This window comes from Anser anser (assembly GCF_964211835.1).
Source record: "Anser anser genome assembly, chromosome: 15".
NCBI lineage: Eukaryota > Metazoa > Chordata > Aves > Anseriformes > Anatidae > Anser > Anser anser.
In genome coordinates, this window is record NC_139736.1 from 2,947,745 (window position 1) to 2,967,293 (window position 19,549).

Below are 19,549 nucleotides of genomic sequence, written 5' to 3' on the forward strand. Positions count from 1 at the left end.
GGGGTGTCGTGGGTACAGGGCTCCAGCGCATATGGGGCAGCCGAGCTGCGAGGCATCATCCCCACCATGGGGACCCAGAGCTGCGGGGTGGCCCCATAACGTGGGGATCCCCATAACCTGGGGTCCCATAACGTGGGGATCCCCGTAACCTGGGGTCCCATAACGTGGGGATCCCCGTAACCTGGGGTCCCATAACGTGGGGATCCCCGTAACCTGGGGTCCCATAACATGGGGATCCCCGTAACCTGGGGTCCCATAACGTGGGGATCCCCATAAATTGTGGCAGCCTCATAACTTGGGGCCCCATCCCAGCTTCACAGCCCAATCCCAGCTTCACAGCCCCACAGCCACGGGCTGTGTCAACCGGGGGCCACGCGCCCCCAGCAATAGGGTGGGGATGCACGGGGAGCACCCCACAGTGAACTCGGGGTGCCCGGCCCCAGCACCCTGCCCCTCGGTGCGGGTGACTCAGGCGAGCGCCCGTCCCCACGCAGGGCAGGGCGTCCCCTCCCTGCTGACTAACGCTGGGTGCGCGGACACGGCCGCCGTGCCCTCCTCTGGGGCGTCCTGCCTCGGTTTCCTTCCTCGCCCCCTCCTTGGGGTCACCCCTCATGGCGAGGGGCAGTTTGGGATCCGCAGCTTTTGGGATGGGGCTGGGGACGAGCAGGGGGTCAGCGTCCAGCCTGGCAGCCCGCCTGCGAAGGGCTCCCGAGGCGAGGAAGGACAGACGGACGGACAGGGAACCGGGCTGACCCCACGACTCGATGGAGAGGAGCACAACGCGCCCCACGCGGGGACACCGCGGGCACCCGGCCAGGCAGCAGCTCGCCGTGGCCGCGGAGGAGGAAGACGAGGAGGAGGAAGGACGCCATGGCAGGCCCCATCCAGCCATCCCGTCCCCGCACGCCCATCTCCCTCTTGCGGGAGGAAGGCGCAGGGCAGGGCGGGCGAGGGGCCCCAGCGAGGCCGAAGCAGCACCCTGGGGCGACGGGAGGCCGAGCCGCGGCCACCAAGGTGGCAACCCCGGCTCCCCAACCCCACAGCAGGGCCAGAAGGACGGGGACATCTTCACCGCTTGCCCCCTGCCCCACAGCAAACCAGAGCAGGAGAATCGGGATGGGAGCTCCCGCCGCAGCCCCGTGCCAGTTTCTGGGGCAGCACGCAAATCCCCCCGGAGCCGGAGCCTCCCTTTATTTAGGATTTATAAGCGTTTCCCTCACCCTGCAGTCAGGCACCGAGCCCGGCTGCGCCCCCCCCCGCCCCCGGCACCACACAGGCAGGCACAGCGATGCTTTCTGCTTTTATTCAATTAATGCAGCAATCTATACAAGAAAAAATAATAATAATAATAATAATGAAACCATGAAATTCCAAACCCTGACAGTGAAGAACCAAATTCTTCCTAAGAATCGACCAGAATTAAAAGTTTTCCCCCCGCGTCAGACTGTACATAAAATAATCTCTGCTCCATTTACAGCGTTTCACACAGTACTTCTCGTATCTCAAACTTCAGAACTGTACAACTTTGTTACAAACCACGCTTTTTCCTAGGAAAAGCTTACGGAAAAAAATATTGCCACTTTGTTTTTTATTTTTCTTTTATTTGTAACAAAACAAAACAAAAAAAATTAGAATCTTTAAAAAAAAAAAAAAATTAAAGTCAGCCAGAACATTAAGTGTGGGCAGGGGGGTGGGAAGGAGCAGAGGCGCGCTTCTCAGCTCAAGGTTTCTCCTCCCCACGAAAGGGAAGGCGTTGGGCAGACCAAAGAGGGGGGGTCTGGACCTCGGGGCCTTGCTCCGAGCCCCCCCCCCAGGACGTTCCCAGCTTCAGGTTGGGGTTCGGACACCCCCGAGGCCGGAGGAGGGAGCTGGCAGCCCCGCGTCCCAACACCCCTCCTGGGATGACGGCGTCAGGGTTGGGCCAGCGCGGGGCTGGAGGTGGCAACCTGGGCTTCCCTGCTGGAGGCCGTTCGTGGGCTCCCGGCAGCCTCTGCCGGGCAGGGACCTGCTCCCCGATCGGCCACCCCGTCCCCGGGCCAGCTCACCTCTCCCTGCCACCAAACCGCCTCTCCTTCTCTTCCAGAGGACGGGCCGAGCCCACGCGACCAACGCAAGAAGTCCGATCGCCGAGTCTTCTCCAGCTGCAGGCAAGAGCAGCGAACCCCAATTCCTCCCTCGGCAGAAAAGCGGGGGCAGCCCCCAGCTCCCTCCCCTTCCTCGGGAAAGGCGTTCCCGTGGTCTGGGACTGTGGGTTTGGGGTGTGTGGGGCCGTCAGGGCGCACGCAGCCGTATTGCCGGGGCCGGGCATGATGCACAACGACACGCTGCGGGTGGATGGAGAGGAGCACGGACCGCACCGCTGAGCCAGACAAGGACAATAAAGCCAACGGGGTCAGGCCAGGGAACGAGCCCGTCCCACGGAGGGGACGGGGAGAAATTTTTCCTTCTTTATGGGCAGGCAGCCCCAAAGCAGCGCTTGCTGCCCTCCGTCCTCCGCAGCGGACTCGCGCCGCCGGCCTGACCCGAAGCCTGCACGCAGCCACGACAGAGAAGAGGAGTGGGCACAGCAGCATTTTGAGCCAGTTTTACCAAACAGGTCACAGTAAGGGATCTAGACATCTGGATCCGCGTGAAAAATGTGTCTTCTGGTTTCAGATCAAGGTTTTACCCCGACGTTGTTCAGTGCAAAAGAGTTAAAAAACCATGTATCTACACATATACAACTGTGTGTATATAAAATGTCTGTACAAGTGGGAGAGATGGGCCGCCCGCACGCCGGGAACTCCTTGCCCACGAGATGCTACGGGTCAGACGGGCGGTGTTGGAGCCCCAAGCAGGCAGCTTGGAGGCTCAAAGCGGAACGGAGCAGGGGAGCGACTCCGGCGAGGAGCTCCCCGGCCCTCCAGCGCCAGCTGCCAGCTCAGACCCACGGCACAGACCTGGGGTTGGGGGGGGAACAGGAGGGCAGAGCTCCCGGAGGCGGCGTGCAGGAACACCAGAACCCGAGGGGACAGGAGGGCTGCCCGCGCGCGTGCAGACCGCACGAGGACTGGGATGAGGTGACGAGGCAAGACCTCGGGGTGCCTTGTCCAGCCTTCAGAGGACATACCTTGTCCCACGGGAGTCACGGCACTCCTGCCGCTTTGGGAAGGAGCCCCGGCGAGGCGGGTTGCCTTCGTTGTGAGCTGAGACACCGGAGTACGGCATCCGTGTCGGAGAGGTAGGCGTAAAATGGGGAGGGGGGACAGCAGGCTGCGCAGAGCGGGGACCTCGGGCGAGGGAGCAGAGCTGCTCTGCCTCACCGCAGCCACCGCCGGCAGCACGAGCAGCACAGCCTAACGCCCGCGGAGGGCACGGGGCACGTCCAGGGTGAATTCCGAAAAGAATTGGGAACAGCCATTCCCAGGCATCCTGCAGGCAGGTCTCTAGCTTGCTGAAGACGCTCGCAGATGCCAGCAGTGAAGAGGAGAAGGGATGGCTGCTCCCTGCACGCTGTTTTGCTGTCGGGGAACGCCAAGCTTTCCCAGAACGGGGGTTTGTAGCCAAGAGCTGGCCTGGATTCTCTGCAGCAAGCTAGGAAGGCAAGGAACGCTGCTTCAAATGCTCAGTGTGGTCTGATAACAGCTTCTCAGTGGTTTCAGAAGCAGCAGAAGCATGAACTTTCAGATCTCTGGGCAGACAAGAGGCGCCTTCAAAGGCTGGCCACGAGGCTGTTCTTGCACCTCCACACCAAGCCGCCGGGAGCTCTCACCGGGAAGGCGATGGGATCAAGAGAACCGAGGACGGGCAGCTGGGGCCTGCCTAGGAAACCTCCCGCAGGTCAGCGCGATGCTGAAGGCGGCAGCGATCCCCTGGGCACTGGTGTGGCTGCTGGACCCAGCCCCAGCGGTAACCCCAAGGACGGGCGAGCGGCAGGAGCTGCACGAGTCAGCAGGGAAGGAAAAGGACACCGAGACCCAGATGTCAGCAAACATGCTCGATTGCTAAGGAACAGCGCCCGTTTTTTGTTGTTTTTTTTTTTTTTTTTGACTGGGAGCTCCTCAAGACAGCAGCAAACGGGTTTCAAAATATATTACATCTTTTTATTGCCAAGCGTGCAGACCATGAAGTGTGGGGGACACGACACTAAGGAAAACTACAGTTTGAGGGAGGGCAAAGCGGTAAAAATTTAAAAATAAGACTACTCCTTACGACTGCCAACACTTGGGTTCAAAGAATCAATCGGAGGAAGTTCCTTAAAAGTAGGGGTTCTAAATACGGTGTTGGGCCCCAAACTTGGAAGGCGCTCAGGCTTCAGGCTGGGCGAACGCGAACCAGCTGGGAGAAGACGAGGAAGAAGGCAGACCTCCTCGCGTGACCTCCTCGCGGCCAAACGCCTGCTGCTGCTCAGCATTTCCCCTGGCAGCCACAAACTCCCTGCCCCAGGGACACGCAGCGGGACGAGCAGGGCATCGGTGGGTATTTCTGATGAACGCACTGACCCGGCAGCGTCCCCGCTCCCAGAGCCAGCCTCGGAGGGGACGGACCGCAGCCGAGGTGCCCAGCTCCCCCGCGGCCCCGTATCGGCCCCTGCCCTCGGCACGGGGTGCCCTGCCGGCTCCTCTCCCTCCACCCAGCAAGGGCAGGATGTTAAAACCAGCCCGCCACGCTGCCAGGAGGCGGAGGACAGCTTTTCTCAGGGGGGCCCCCCAAGCCCGGCATCCTCACAAGCACAGCCCTCACCCGCTTCTCTTTGCCGTGCCCGGAAAGCAGCAGGTATTCGGTGCTGATGCTGCAGCCCCCGGGCTCCAACACGGACCTCAGGGCGATGCCGGCCTGGCCTCAGTGAAATCAGCCCCGTTTCCTCCCTCCTCAACCAAAATACATCGCCGGTCAGGCCAGCGCTGTGAAGCCAGGGGTAAGCACATTCTTCTCGGAGAGGGCAGCCCGGGGACACGAGGCTGTGAGCCCAAGCTGGCTTGGGAAGAGGGACCGGAAAGAAAACCTACGGCATTTAAAACTGGTACTAAAGTGCAACACAAACGTCCTAAACCCTTTGTAATCAACGCAGTAAGAGGGGTCTGCAAAGCTCCAAACTTCCAGTTACTGCAGGGCACACTCTTAAAACACAACCCAACGACAACTAGGTAACAGCAGACCAAGGAGCCCTTTGGTGAAGCAAGGAATACGAGGCCACCACAGAGAATTTCAGCTCCTGGGGTCTAACATCATATTTAGAACATTTGGAAAGGAAGTTAAAGCAAAAAAAAAAAAAACAAAACCAAAAATACAATTCTTGAATCTTGCGCAACGAAAACAGTTAAACTTTTTGGTGTTTTCAAAAGAAATCCCAACAGACAGCCTGGCATAACTCTATCTGCTTCCTAAGGGAGAGATGCCCGTTTGACCCATGACTCAGGACACCATGTGCACTGGACATGTTCCATCCTTACATACGTCTCAGCATTCCTCCATTCATAAAAACAAATCGCTAGATCCTTCCTGTTTACTCTTCAGCCTGAAAGGAAAAACCAAAACTGAAGCTAGATGGAAGATAGCCAGAGGGAGGAGAAAGTTTTCACAGACTGGAGGCCAATCTCATCAGCTCCACGAGCCCGGAAAGTGCATTCCTCAGTGTCGCCTCATTTTAACTTTCCTGGCCGGGCTGCCGTCCTCCTCCTCCTCATCACAGTCCTCCGTGTACTCGTAAGACCTTCGCCAATAGTTCTCGGAGCTGAAGTTGCTCCGTCTCCTATGTTTTGGTAAGAGGACCGAGCGCCTGTTCTCCTCTTTATCCATTTCTAGAATCCGTGGCCTATGGAGAGAGAGAGGGGGAGGGAGGGAGAGAGGGAGTGAGAACGCGGCCGTAACGGGATTTAAGCACTCCTTGTGTGGACACCATCTGGGTTTCTGCATACTTTGAGCAACGTGAGTGACTTTTTCCACGCTGCTCTCCCGGTGCTACGCTCTGGGCTCTCGGCAGAGCAGGAACAGATCGCCAAGCTGCACATCCCACGGCAAGGCTGAGAACTTCGCTTTGAATGGCGCAAGCCCTGCACCTTCGCATGGCCAGCTTTGGTCTCCACCTCCACCGTGCACACTTCCAAACGGCCTGGCCGCCCCTCTTTAGGTGCAGCCCGTAGCCCCCTGGGCAGAGGGGCCTGTGTGCCCTACAGAGGAGCTATGAGGAGACTCGTGGTGCAGGATTAAACCACAGCTCCAAGCTCCTGTGCCCTCCTGCTGCTCTCTCCAGCGTTCGTGCAGTCAGTTCTTGCAGAAAGCTGCCCCTGCTCTCACCTGCGATCAGCTCACGGCAGGGCCACGCTGGCAGGATTTTATCCTAGTTCATTTTATCCTAGGTGGCAACCGAGTTCCTCTGACAGATGCTGCCGCCTCTGCTATTTACCTACGTTATGCCGGAGTCTTTTAGGCCAAAGGAAGAGAAAACCATGTTTTTGACACCCATCTGCCGCAGGGGTCTGTGCTGAGCCTGCTCTCTGTTAACGTGTGTCTTCTCCGCGGCAGGCTTTCACCAGTCTGCAGGCTTGCCCTGCACGGCCCCTCCTCTGATCACACGCAGCCCGCTGCAGGCTCCGAGGTAAGCCTTCCTCTGCAGGCTCGCTTCGCTTCGTGATCAGCGTGCCCAGTCACCCCGAGCACTGGTGAATGAACGCTGCTCATAAACACGCCATCCCCGCCCTCCTCCTTCACCAGGACAGGTTGAAACACGGGCTGCGACTTCACAGCAGCCGAGCCCCACCACCTTTGGGTTTTGCACAACGTGCAGAGAGTGCCCTATCAATTCCTGGGAGGCTTCAGAGTTAGAGAACGGCAGAAATGACAGCTGGCAGGCCGGCTATCACTCCTGGCTATCAGTACATACGCGTGAGCAAGGTGGTGTTTAAGGGGAGCCTTGCTGCAGAGCTCAAGCTGTCTGCAACCTCAGCAAGGAGCTCTCTTGCAGGTCAGGCTTATGCACCCACACAGTCTGGTTGCACGCACACACACAAATACACACAGCCCTGGAACCAAAACAGATCTAAGAAGCTTCCCAGGGAGTCCTTCGCCCTTCCCGGTTCTCACGTTCTCTCCAAAGACTACTTTCATAATGTACTTTAACACAGCCGCGCAGGTTGCTCGGCAATAGAGGTCAAAAATAATTAGCTGCAGGGAAACTATTGTTCTGAATGACTGCATTATCAAGAGCCAGCCAAATCTATTGCTTCTTCATTATGCCACTCACAGGATAAACAATGTAAGCTGCTTACAGCCGGAGCTTAGCCTCCGCAAGCCTCGGAGGAACGTATAAAGCAACGTGGTCTGATAAAACAGATCTGCGTGCCACAGGAAGCACCTGGCAAAGAGGTGCAAACCAGGATGCTTCAAGTGCGCCGTGCAGCCTCTCTCATCAGAGGCCGGGAGCCTCAGACATTCACTGACCAGCTCCTTGCTCTTAGGAGAGCCCAACCTACCTGTGAGCAGCATCGGGGTCTGCTTTGCGATGGGACCGCTTGGGTTTCAGGATCTGGTCCCTGTTGTTCCCCGACAGGCGGTCGGAGGTGTAACCTGGTGACAACACAGAGCTACTCAGCGATTTCGTTTCCAGTCGAGGTGCATCTAGTCTTGTTCTGCGAATTAAAAAAAAAAAAAAAAAGAATTTGCGAGGAGTTTCTACAGGATCGGTAGCAGGCTGCACGAGACGCTTGTCCTAGATGCACTGAAGCAGAACCCTCGATCCCAGCCGCACAGCTCCAGAAGAGGGTCAGGGTTGTTACACTCAAAGGCAGAACAAGCTGCAGTTCTCTTGCACTTGATGCTTTAATTTTTAACCTTTACTGAACTGGTCAGAAGACAGAGAAAGGTTTAGGGGTCAGTGTAGCCACGAGGTGATTCTGGGAGGACAGGAAAGGTGCTGTGCTCGCTGCAATCCCAGTGACAGGGTATTGAGCAGAGGTGCTGGGCTCCCCGTGAAACCCCATGAAATCACAGTGACTCCTCAACAACTTGCAGCTCCAGTTAAGCCACCTGGGACATGCACCGAGAAATCCATCACCGCCTCCACCAGCAATAACCGCTTCTGTCTGGAAACTCCCTCCTCTCTCAGAGACTTCGTGGGGTCGGGCATTTCTCGGCTTGACTAAGAGCTTTAGCGCTTCGACTCATGCTCGAGTCAGAAGTGGGGTTGGCAAACAGCAGCTGCGCCGCATCCCTTGCAGCGGCACAGCAGTCTTGGTCACGCTGCAACAGCACCGCTGGAGCTCCAGCAGAGAGCGAGCAGAGCTCCGAGCAGAGCTGCCACCGCTGCTGCCCGGGCACGGCTGCAGCAGCAGCTTGCAGCACGCACGGAGAGGCAGCGGGCTGCATGGCACCAGTGGCACCGTGGTGCCGTACGACGGTGCCGTCACCATCTCCCAGTGCAGCGTAGTTACTGGTCACCACTTAGAAGCACTGCCGAAGTCAGTTTCAAAACAGACCGAAGCCTAAGAACGGGCAAAGCGTGCTAAAAGGTGGTGCCAGGGCTCCAGAGTGCCAGTTTCAGGAGGATCTGTGCACGTTTCCGGACAGAAAGGCACTCTGACGTTGCTCCTGCTGCCTCGCTCCCCAGGACTGGGGATGAATACCAAAGGGGGCTGGGTGAAAGAAAGGGGAGAATCACTACGTGTCCCCTGGTGGGGAGCTTCAGCTTTTGAGGCAGGTTTTTGAGGCAGCTGCTGCCAGGCTGGAGCCTGCACTAGTCTGCAAAGCCATCCTGAGCTGTTTGCAGCTCCGGGACTGGAGCCAGGCCAGCCGAAGCACCAAAAGCGTTGCGGATCCTGCCCTGGACACCTCGGGAGGTTTAAATGTATTTCAAATATAATAACCAGAGGCCTACAATTAAAAACCCACTAAATGCACTGCAAGGGTCAGAGAGCACCAGCCACGCCCCGTCACCGCAGAGCGACGTGGATATGAGCTGCAGGAGCAGGTACTAGGAGGGGCTACACCAAAACGGAAAGCAAATCACCCAGCAAAGTCCAAGCTGAATAAAATAACTCCCCAGTGCGACAGCTCACAAACAGCTAAGTACAAATGGCTGCATAAGCCCTGTAAAATGACTTTCAAGCCCCGCTTGAGGAGGTCTCACTTCTCCCCCCACCTCCCACCTTACCTCTGGCAGCAGCTCAGGAAATTCAGAGCATCGCTCCTTCCCCCGCCCGCCCGCCTCTCGCTCAGAGCGCTCCCAAACCTCGCCGGCTCCCCGCAGCCCCGCGGCGCAGGAAACACCGTAAATGCCATCACGCTGCAGCTCTCCAGTGCTCCTGACCTACTTGGTAACCGCGCCGCTCTCAGGCGTGCCGAGAAAGCCAGCCACTTCTCCGGCACGCACGGCTTCGTCCTGCCGCTGCCAGCAAAAACCGCCTCCAGAGCCACGTGCCCGGAGCGGAGGCAAGAACGGATCCAGACTCTTAACGTCTGGGGCCCAGCACGCTCTGGCAGCCTGTTCGGAGCCAAATATCCCAGCTCCTGGATGCAGCTTTTATACTGCTCCGTGACGTGACCGTGGGGTATCTGAGCCCTCTGGAAAGCTGCGGGCTGCCTCTCACCAGCAAGGAGGAGACGGCGAGTTTCACGAGGTCAGGGGCTGCTCCCAAACTTCGCGTGCCAGCAGAAGCGGCTGGCTGTCTTCCCGCTTGCGTAACTCGCTGCTTCAGCCTGCACGAGCTGCACGATCCGGGCACTCGCTGCAGCACTAGCTGCTCCGGGGGCTGCGAGCGCGGGGAAAGGTCCACCAAAGGGTGCACTAACAGGCAACGGCCGTGTATTCGCCGGGGCTGCTCAGCCCTACGGAGATCACACAGAAATAACCCCCGGGGGGTTTCCGCTCTGCTCGTAGGAAGATCCCGTTGTGGTTTCCTTCAGCTCGCCAGGCAAGTCATCGCTGTCTGCGTATGACGGGGCGGTCACTGCCGCCCTAACGCTAAGCGACTCGGGCCCCCGCGGGGAGGACAGCCGGACCGGCTGCCGCAGAAGGACGCCGGGGCAAACGCGGGCAGTCGGCTCTGCCGGGAGCTAACGGCCTCGTCTGCTCAGCAGGGAGGCACCGGGTCGGCCAGGTACGTCCTGGAGAGCTGGACGCTCGCCTGGCTGCTTTCCGAGGGCTGTCAGGCCAAAGTGAGATAACTCAGCGCCCGCAGCTTACGGGGGCTGATGAGGGTAAGAGGCAGGTTGAACAGGGAGTCGTACATCTGCGCCAGCTCGGGCAGCTTTAGTTCATTCGGCCAAGTCTGCGGAGCAGTTCCTTGGAAAAGGCAGCCTAGGACAGGCAGCTTCTCTGCCCCAAAGCCCGACTAAAGCAGCCAGAGCCCAGCTCTCTCCCCCTGCAGGGTCTGGAGACGCCTCCCACGGTGCTCATCAGCACTCGCACGGCTTTTTGTTGGTGCAGTAACCAACGATTGGAAGGCAGCCACCCTCGGGCTCTCCTCGCAGTCACCTCACCACTCACCTAACATGCCAACAGCCCGGTGGTTTGGCTCTCCCCTCCCTTCCCCTCATCCCACCCTATCGCCCGCCGCATCTCATCCCGCCTCCCCGGCTCTGCTAACGCCTCAGGGCTGCTGTTTCCCTGCCTTCATCTCACGGATCTCTCTAACCAGATGTCCGACTCCGCGCTGCTGGCCTTGTGCCATATCTTCGCATCACCAGGCTGTCTGGAAACCAGCTAGGCTGCCCAGAAGTTCCACAACTCCCGATCTACACCGCTTGCCCGCTAGCCTCGCGCCAGCCTGGGCCACAGCCGCAGCCCTGCCATCATGGCCACGCTTTTGTCTGGGTTAACAGCACCCAAAGCCACGTGTATTTCCACTTACAAACATTTCTTGACGGTGGAATTGCTGCTAACAACTTCTAAGGCCCGATAAAGGTGGGTCAGCGTGGTGCATACACGTATTTTAGTCCTCTAGTAAAAGGAACTGATACGAAATGCCATTTCTGGGTACAGGACAAGGTGACACCGGGGACTTTGGGGTGGTTCCCCCGCAATTATCTTCTGGAACGGGAAGCGTACGACACGACTTACAGAGCCCGGCTTCCCTGCTCCCAGGACAACCTCTATGAACTGGTCACTAAATTCACCGCATCCACTTCCCCTCAAAGCCAGCGCCTTCCTCCCTTCTCCCCAGGAGATGAAAGCCACGCTACCAAGAAACCTGTCTGCTTTACGGATGATTCTTCATCGTCAGCTTCAAAGCGCTGCCCAGGTAACTTTTGCACGTGGCTGTCGTATGATCAGACACCTGGACGTGCAGCCCAGGGCACAGGAGTTTGAAATCCTAGCTGCCTGGAGCCGGGCAGCCAACGAAAGCCACGTGCTCGGACAGGAACGGTGCCTGCAAACGGGCAGAGTGAGACCTAGAAGATTTAAGATCGACTCAGCGTGTTAACAAGCACGGCTTTTTTGTTGTTGTTGTTAAAAGCGTTGCTTTAAAAGCACCTTGAAAATCACACCAACAGACCGGAGGCTGCCTTACTGTCCAGAGGGCTCCGACACTTACTTCCGAAGGATGATGACGGCTCTCCTCTCCTTGATGTCCTGCGGTCGAATACAGTGTGTAATTTCGTCGGCTGCGTATCCGCTGACAACAGAAACAGAAAGCCACTGTGAGAAAGACTACGGGCAGAGGCACAACGTGGCTGCAACAACAAACTTTGGCCAATCCGTTCCCAACTTCCACCATGAATTCCTCCTCCAAACACCCCGTTCCCCAGCTAAACTGCCATAAAAGAAGAAACTTTGAGAAAATAGTAGCAGTCAGGCCTTTTTTTTTTTTTTTTTAATTTTGACTCAATTTTTTTTTTTAGCATACGCCAGAGAAAAGGCCACCTGCCGCAACATCGCGAAATAAGTCGCGTTGAAAATGAGTTTACGGAGCGTAAATTCAGCTAATTTGTTTACGGGAGCTTTATCAAGAGATCAGCTCACAGCAGAAGAAAAATCACCACGTCGCTTTCTCGCACGGGTCCCGAGAAAAAGCCATCTATCACCGCTGAGACACGCGGCACACCCGGACGCGTCCACGGACGGGAAGAGCCTGCTGCCGGAGCCTCTCCCAGCGCTCGCAGGTGGGCTTTGGCACCGATTCGGTGTGTCAGGGGAGGAGGGGTGCAGACCAAGCGCCTGATGCCCCGGGAGTTGAGCGCCTCGTCCCCACCACCCGGGCACGGGACACTCGCTCGTGCTCAGCAGCCTCACCCTCTCCTCCGCTCCTCGGTCACGGTACGACCCGCCGCAGCCCCGGCGACCCTCCGAAGCAGGCTGCGAACCAAGCTGGGCTCCTAAAACCTCCGCGCCATGCGGCTCACGAGGCAAGGCAGCGGCTTGGGCCAGCACGGAGCGCGCGAGGCTCACCGCTCCGTCACCGCGCCGCAGCCGTCGTTGGCAGGAGAGCGTTTTGGTGTAGGGGATGGCTTCAATACTTCAAGTTGTAGTCCGGCGCGGGGAAGGAGAAGCGAAACGCCTCCCGAAATGGCTGACAAGGGCAGGAAGGCGTCGGGGCGAAGGCTGCTCGGGTCGCAGGGAGCCAGCGCGCCCCCGCCCTGGGTTAACCCCGCGCAGAGCTCACGGAGCCTCCCCAGGAGCGGGACCCACGCGCCCGCGGATCCGCGAAGCGGTGCCAGAGGCCACGGCGGCGCTTCCCAGGGGCAGGGGTTTACGCTTCCAAGGCAGCCGCAGCACGCCCTGCCTCGCACGCGTTTCATGTGGGATGCCGGAGACCGAGCTCAGCATTTCCTCTGGCGGCTCCTTCCCTCGGAGGAGCCTCAGCTCCCGCTGCTCTCCCTCTGCCCGCCGGCACGGCCGGGGAGCCACTGCCCGCGCTCCCCGCCACCAGGCTTCAGCAGCCCGCGAATTCGGGATGCTCGGGGAACAACACGTCACGCACACGCGGGTCTCCTCCGGGGGCAGGACGGGGTTTCCTGTATCTGGGTAAATCACCCACCCGCTCGCCTGGAAGCGCACACCTCTCGCCTGAAGGCTGCTTTGAGGAGGGAGCTCAGAGCCTGAGGCCTGACCGGTGGGGAGAGGGGCTGCTGGCCGCCCCCCCCCGCCCTTCAGGGCGCCGCGGAACAAGGCAGCGTTATGCAAAGGGGCTGTAATAATGCTCCGTTATGTTCCAGGAATCTCCGCGTCAAGCTCCAGCGGACTCATTAATGTCACCCACGTTAACATTCGGCTCGGCACATCCTCACCCCGAACGCGGGGAGGAGGTCTGCTCCAAGACCTGCGCCCTCCATCACGAGACGTCAGCCCGGCCTCTCCCCCTCCCCAGAGAAGAACTCATTTCCCAGCTCGCTTTCCAGCACCTTAAGCAGAGCTGGCGGCCCCAGGTGCAGGGGGACGGCCCCAAACAACAGCCCTCAGCCCTAACGGGGACCCACCAGGCAGCCCCGATGCCACAACGGGGAGGGAGAGCTCAGCTTGCACCTCGCCATGGCCCGAGGGGGGCCCTGCACGGCCCTCCAGCATGGGGCGGGTGCAGGAACCGGTCAGGAACAGGGTAAGGTTATTTCTCAGTTGTCCTGCTTGGTGCCAGCACCAATTTCTCACCCGCTCCCTGCCCTTCCCACGTCCCGGTGACAGCCGAGGGACAGACGCTGGAACGAAACACCCACGAGGACATCAGCGGCGCACCCGGGGATTTCGTTTTTTGCCCAGCCGACGAAACCAAAGCGCCGAGGGGTAACGTGGCGAAGAAAGCCCTGAACTGCCGGCAACACCCGAGCATCACGCGTCCGGCCCGGAGCATTTTTCAGAGGGCCGAGGGGAGGCTGGATGCCACCCGCAGGCTGCTCGAAGCAGCCCAGCTGCCACCCAGCTCACCTGCTGGGGCTTCCGACACCCCACACCTCCTCCCCGAGCCTCTTTTTTTTTACTTTTTCTTCCCCGACCCCCCCTATAACCGAAAGCAGGGTGTTTTTTTGTACAGGTATCACCAGAAAGGAGGCCCTCGTGGCTGCCGGCGTGGGCAGAAGTTCTCCGCGGCAGGCAGAGCCTTTTCCTCGGGATCAGGCTTTCCTGGGAAAGCGCCCAAGCCCGGCGGCCGCGGAGCCACCCCTCCAGCTGGGAACAAAGCAGGTTCGGCCTCCAGAGGCTCTGAGCAGCGGGGCTGAGGGCGCTGCCACCAGGCATTGCCTCTGGACAGCACGAGGCGAACATCGCCGCGTTCCCACCGCTACTACAAGCGGCGGGGGAGCGGGCCTGCTCTCTCCTCGGAGCGCCCGCCGGTGCCAGAAGGAAAACCCGCCCGCTTTCGGGCTCGCAGAGCTCCGCAGACGTTACCTGGGAGGGTTCACTCCTCTGCTTAACTGCAGCCTTGCTGGCCCCCAACCCCAGGCGCGGAGACACGACGCTCGGTAATTAAACCCAAGCCCACCAGGTGCCCAGATCCATTCCGTGCTGCGGGGCTTTGCACCCCTCACCCAGATTTCCCCCCCCCCCCTTTTTTTTTTTTTTTTTAATTTTCCCAGCCTAACCATTCGTCAAAACCCCGCTCCCCGGCAGACGGGCCAATCCTCCATCTCCTCCGCAGCGCTCCTGCTGATTGATGCTTATCAAATTCCTTTCTTTTTTTTTTAAAACAGGGGAAAAAAAAATACCAAACTCACAGACGTGGTCCTGCCAGCAAGCACCTACAGGAAGCTGATGGCACCGAGGTCTTAGCGCAGCCCGGCTCGGCGCTGCCATTTCCTCTCGGCCCGGCCGGCGCGCGCGGAGGTGGAAGCAAACGCCCACCGCCGGCCGCTTCTCCGGGGGGCACAACCCGCAGAGGGGGCCGGTCCCCGGTCCTCCGAGGGCAAACCTGCACCAGGGAGGCAAACGGAGAGAAAATACCTTGCCGGAGGAGCGCGGGGCTGGGCGGGCGGCCTCCGGGCGGCTCAGCCTTTGTCCTGCTGGACGCGGCGAGGGGAGCCTCCGTTCCTCCTCCGAAACTCTTTGCGAGGGCGCCTTTGCGACCCTAACCCCTCGATGGAGACGCCAACGCTTCGCAGCTCGAGTTTGAGGCCGGTGCAGGGGTCGCAAACAGCCCGGCCCGCCTCGCCTCGCGGCAAACGCTTCAGCCTGCTGCAAAGTTTAACCGGCAGCGTCCCTCCCGCGCCAGGCGCTTACCGGCAACCCCGAGCCTCACCGGGAAAAACCTGAAGCAAGCGCATCGAGTCGAGGGCAGGACACGGGGAAAGCCCCTCTGCGGGGCGGGGGGGCGGCTGCGAGGCCGCGAGGGGGATTTTGAACAGAGCTGGGATGGGGACCGGGACGCGCGTGGGATGGGGAGAGGCGGGGAAAGAGGGGGGAAAAGGGGAACCCGGCGGCTTTCCTGCGAGCCTCCCGGTTTCCACACGGTACCGTAAGCGAGCGTGGCTCCGCTGGCTTCCCCAGGAAGGAGGCCTGCCAGGAGCAGCCTCTGACCCAGCAGCATTTGAATCCCAGACATTACAGGCATGCCGCTTCTATCTCCGCCGTTTCCCTATCTCCAGGGCAACTGCCTCCGGCAACCGCTCGCTGGGAGGAGAGGAAGCCGAGTTCGGGGAGCTGGCTTCACCGCCGCCGCCAGCTGGGCCGGGAGCTGCACCCCGAGATCTCCCCAACATCCTCCGTCCCTTCCCCGAGCTCTGGGGTCAGAGGGGAGCCGGGAGGTTTGCTCAAGTCCTGGATCACAGCAGCCCCGGCCCACGGCCTTGGCAGAATCTCCCTTAAGTGAGTGCTAAGTGTCTGCTAACCGCTGCGCCAGAACGGAAATAATCCCCGAAATTGAAATAATCCCCGGTTTAGGGGCTGTTATTTGCTGGAAAGCAGAACCTCTGAACGTCTAACCCCGCGTGAGGCTGGCGAACGCCATCCTCGGGCGGCGAGGAAGCCAACCTTTCCGTGCAGGCACCAAAACACCTTCGTTTGCTTTGCAGGAGCGCTTCAGGGACCTGCTGGCGGCACCCACGGCACGCCGGCTGCGCAGCCGCACGGCACAGAACTGCTCCGGGGACCCCGAGCCAGCTCCTTCCCAGCAGTTTTGGGGGACAAGAAACCGCGATTCGCTTGCCGTGGAGCAGAGGAAAACACCTTTCCCTCAGCCCACGAGGGGCCGATCCTCCACCGCTTAAGCCCCGATCCCGCTTCGGATGTGAATTTGAGCATTTTCCCGGTGATTCTGGCTACGACTACAGACAGACCCCGCAGGACGGTTCCGAACGCGCGCGCTCGGTCGCGAAAACGCTCTCCCCGTCCTCAGGAACGAGCCCCGGCTACGAAAGGGAGGACAGCCGTTTACCCCGGGCATCGCGGGGGCTCGCTTCGCCGGCAGGAAAAATTAAGGCAGAAAGTTTTGCTGCCCGCGTCCGGCCTCGCGGTAAGCGGACGCGCCGCGATGGCTCCCTCCCAGCGCCGCTCCGGGAAAAATCACTCCGACCTCTGCCCTTCTCCTGCACCCTCCCTGCCCCGGCCACGCTCCCCAGGGAATAAGAAAACGTCTTTAGCCTCGGGAGAGCCTTCCCTGCTGGCGGATCCTCCCGCAGCCTCGCTCGATCCGGCTGAGTTACCTAACGCTGGGGGGGGGCACTGGTTAATGTTTGCGCAGCTTTCCCCGGATAAAAGCTCCGTGAGATCCCGGCCGTTATTACCGACACCCCGGTCACCAGCGCGACGCCTGTGGCTGGCGGGCGGGGGGGGAGGTGGAAATTCCTTCCTGCGCCCTGCGGCAATCGCTTTGCGAGCCAAGGCGCGGGGTTGTGTTACGAGCAGGGAGCCCTGAAACCCGCCTGGGGACGTTCGCCGGTCCCAAATTAAAAAAAAAAAAAAAAGTTGGTAGTTCTGAGCGCTGTTGGCAGAGCCCGGGCCATCCCCGCTCCTGGCGGCGAGCACTCTGACCTTCAGGACGCGGGGACGAGGCTCACGATGTGCTGACGAGGGCCGGCAGCCCCGGCACCGGCCCTCCGAGCGCGGGAGCGAGGAGCACGCGGGCTGCCCGGGGCCGTGCCGCCCGTCCCGCGGGCTCCGTGCGCCCGCCGGGAGACAACGGGGGTTAGGGAGGAGACGGCTCCCAGCACGGAGCCCGGCTGTAGCAGCGGCTCGCGGCGTGACCTTGGGCAGGTCGTTTCACCTCCACGGGGGCGAGCGCCGTCCCTGCACGCGTCGCCGCCGCCGTGCTCCCCCGGGGACAGCCCCCGCGGGGTCCGCGCCGCGTCCTCGCCGTCCCGTCCCGCAGGTGAGGGCTCCGAGCTCCCCGCTGACAGCCCGGGAGCACGAGGCCCTTCGCGCCACCTCCCTGCCCTTCGGGTCACGTCGGGAGGGCTAAGGGTAGAGCCCGGGTGCGGGATCCATTTTGCGCCTCGATGCCAACCGCGGCCGCTCGGGGGAAAGGCACCGAATCCCAGCTCCACCAGCAGGCGACTCCGGATCCGATCTCCCCCTTGTGGGACCACCCCAAAACGCCATCCCCACTGGGGACCCCCCGGCCCCTTCCCGCCGCCCGGGGACCCCGCGTGCCCCGCCAAGGGAGCCGAGCCGAAGGCCCGCGCGCGTCCACGCGCCTCGGGACGGGCGTTCCGCGAGGCGGCGCGCTACCTGAGCACCGTGACGCTGCCCCTCTTGACGGGCAGGAAGAGGACGGGCTCCGACACCCTGATGGGCTTGAACTGGAACTTGCAGCCGAAGCAGAGCGCCGAGTCGCTGAAGAAGGACACGGAGACGATGGGCCTCTCGAAGATGTGGATGGGGTCCACGTGGGAGACGATGCAGCCCCCCGGCTGGTAGTCGTTGATCACGGCGCTGTTCACGAAGCCCTCGGGGATCACCCGGTGCTCCACCAGCTTCCTGATCACCAGGTCGTGCACCCACTCGGGGATGGCGTCGACCTCCCCCCGCGGGTACAGGCGCTCCTGGCCGGGCCCTCGCCTCTGCAGCTGCGACCCGTAGGTGTACCCCTCCCCGAAAAAATACTTGTTGCGCAGCGGCGCCCGGTCCACCGTGTGCTCCTTGTAGAGCCCCTTCTCCGCCCTGGACACCACGTCCTCGATGCGGGCCTCGATCTTGGCGCACTCCTCGGCGCTGAAGAGGCGAAGCTGTCGGATGCCGCTCTTCACTTTCCGGGCTTCCTCCTCCTCCTCCTTCTGCTGCTGCTGCTGCTCCTCGTAGTCGCTGGGCTCCGAGGCCGAGTCCTCGTGGTAACGCCGCTTGCGCTCGTAAGGGGGGGGCTCGGCGGGCTCCCGCGGCCCCTTGGGGTTGTCCCGGTAAGGCATCATGGACTTGAGCTTCTCCCGCAGGTCCGTGTAGCCGCTGCCGGCCATCGCGCCTCGGCGGGCCCCGCGCTCCGTCACCGCCCCGCTGCTGCCGCGGGGGACGCGCAGCCGCTGCTCATGGCACCCGCCGCCCTGCCGGGAGAGCACCCACGGGGCGTCAGCGGGGGGAACAGGGACGGTTCGCGCCCCCCCGGTGTCCCCCGGTGTCCCCCCAGTCCCTCCCGGTGTCCCTTACATGGACCAGGCCTACAGGGCCTTCTGCCGGTAAGGGCCGGTGGCCCCCCGGGCTGGGTTCTGTGGGGTGGGGGGGCACCGGGAGGGTACCGGGGGGGTTACTGGGGGGTACTGGGAGGGGCACTGGGAGTATGGGGGGGGGTACCAGGCCACATGGGGGAGTTACTGAGGGATACGGGGGTATGGGGGGGGGTTACCGGGAGCATAGGGAGTGTACCGGGGGGTACGGGGTGCGGTACCGGAGGGTATGGGGGGGGTTACCGGGAGGTATAGGGGGTCTGTGGGGGGTGGTACCGGGGGTATGGGGGGGTTACCGGGGGGGTATAGGGGGTCACCGGGGTGTATTAGGGAGTCTGGGGGTTGGTACCGGGGGCATAGGGGGGGTTACCGGAGGGTACGGGGGATATACGGGGGTTACCGGGAGGTACACGGGGGTTACCGGAAGGTATCAGGGGGTCTGGGGAGGTGGTACCGGGTGCACGGGGGGGTTACCAGCGGTGCCGGAGGGGGTCCCGGGGGGGTCCCGGGGGTTACCGGGGGGTTACCGGAAGGATTAAGGCAGCCCACACCCCTCCCCCAGGCAATCCGGGACGCCCAACTCACGGCTTTGCCCGGGGCGGCGACGGCGGCGGTAACGGCGGTAACGGCTGCGGTGACTGCGACGACGAAACGGCGACGGCACGGGGTGAGGGGGGGGGAGGGGGGAGGGAAGGCGGTTCGGCCGCAGCTCCCGGTTACCGGGCAAGCTCAGGCGGCGGCGGCGGCCGAGCCTGGCACATGCCCAGCGGCGGCCCCGGCGCGGCGCGGCGCCCTGCCCGCTCCCATGGCGGAGGGGCCCGGGGCCGGGGCCGGGGCCGGGGACACCGGGGCCGGTGAGGGAGAGGGGGGGGAGGGGGGTGCCGGTACCGGAGGGGGGAGGGGCGGCGGCGGGCCCCGGGGGTCTCGCGCAGCCGTTCCCGCGGCGCGAGCGGCGCCTACGTCACCAGCCGCCCGCCCGACATCCCCGGGCCGCCGCGGGGCCCCGCCCACCGCGCCGGCACCGCCGCCGCGCCCCGCCCCCCCCCGCGCCCCGCCC

At 61.6% G+C, this 19,549-nt stretch overlaps 1 protein-coding gene across 1 annotated transcript; it reads right to left on the reverse strand.

The window, feature by feature from the left end:
* Positions 1-1,287: 1,287 nt before the first annotated feature.
* On the reverse strand, positions 1,288-19,507 carry ALKBH5 (alkB homolog 5, RNA demethylase). Its single transcript, XM_083799429.1, has 5 exons — positions 19,078-19,507; positions 17,567-18,372; positions 11,511-11,591; positions 7,452-7,607; positions 1,288-5,794 (listed from the first exon to the last, which is right to left on the reverse strand). Exons 2-5 carry the CDS (start codon positions 18,286-18,288, stop codon positions 5,611-5,613), a joined length of 1,143 nt encoding a protein of 380 aa, XP_083655555.1. The 5' UTR covers positions 18,289-18,372; positions 19,078-19,507; the 3' UTR covers positions 1,288-5,610.
* Between the last annotated feature and the right edge of the window lie 42 nt (positions 19,508-19,549).

Coding starts and splice junctions, on each gene's coding strand:
- ALKBH5 (XM_083799429.1), bottom strand. CDS start 18,288: ATGGCCGGCAGCGGCTACACGGACCTGCGGGAGAAGCTCAAGTCCATG. Junction 11,592..17,566: donor GGCAGCGTCACGGTGCTCAG/GTAGCGCGCCGC, acceptor TTCTGTTGTCAG/CGGATACGCAGCCGACGAAA. Junction 5,795..7,451: donor GACCCCGATGCTGCTCACAG/GTAGGTTGGGCT, acceptor CTCTCTCCATAG/GCCACGGATTCTAGAAATGG.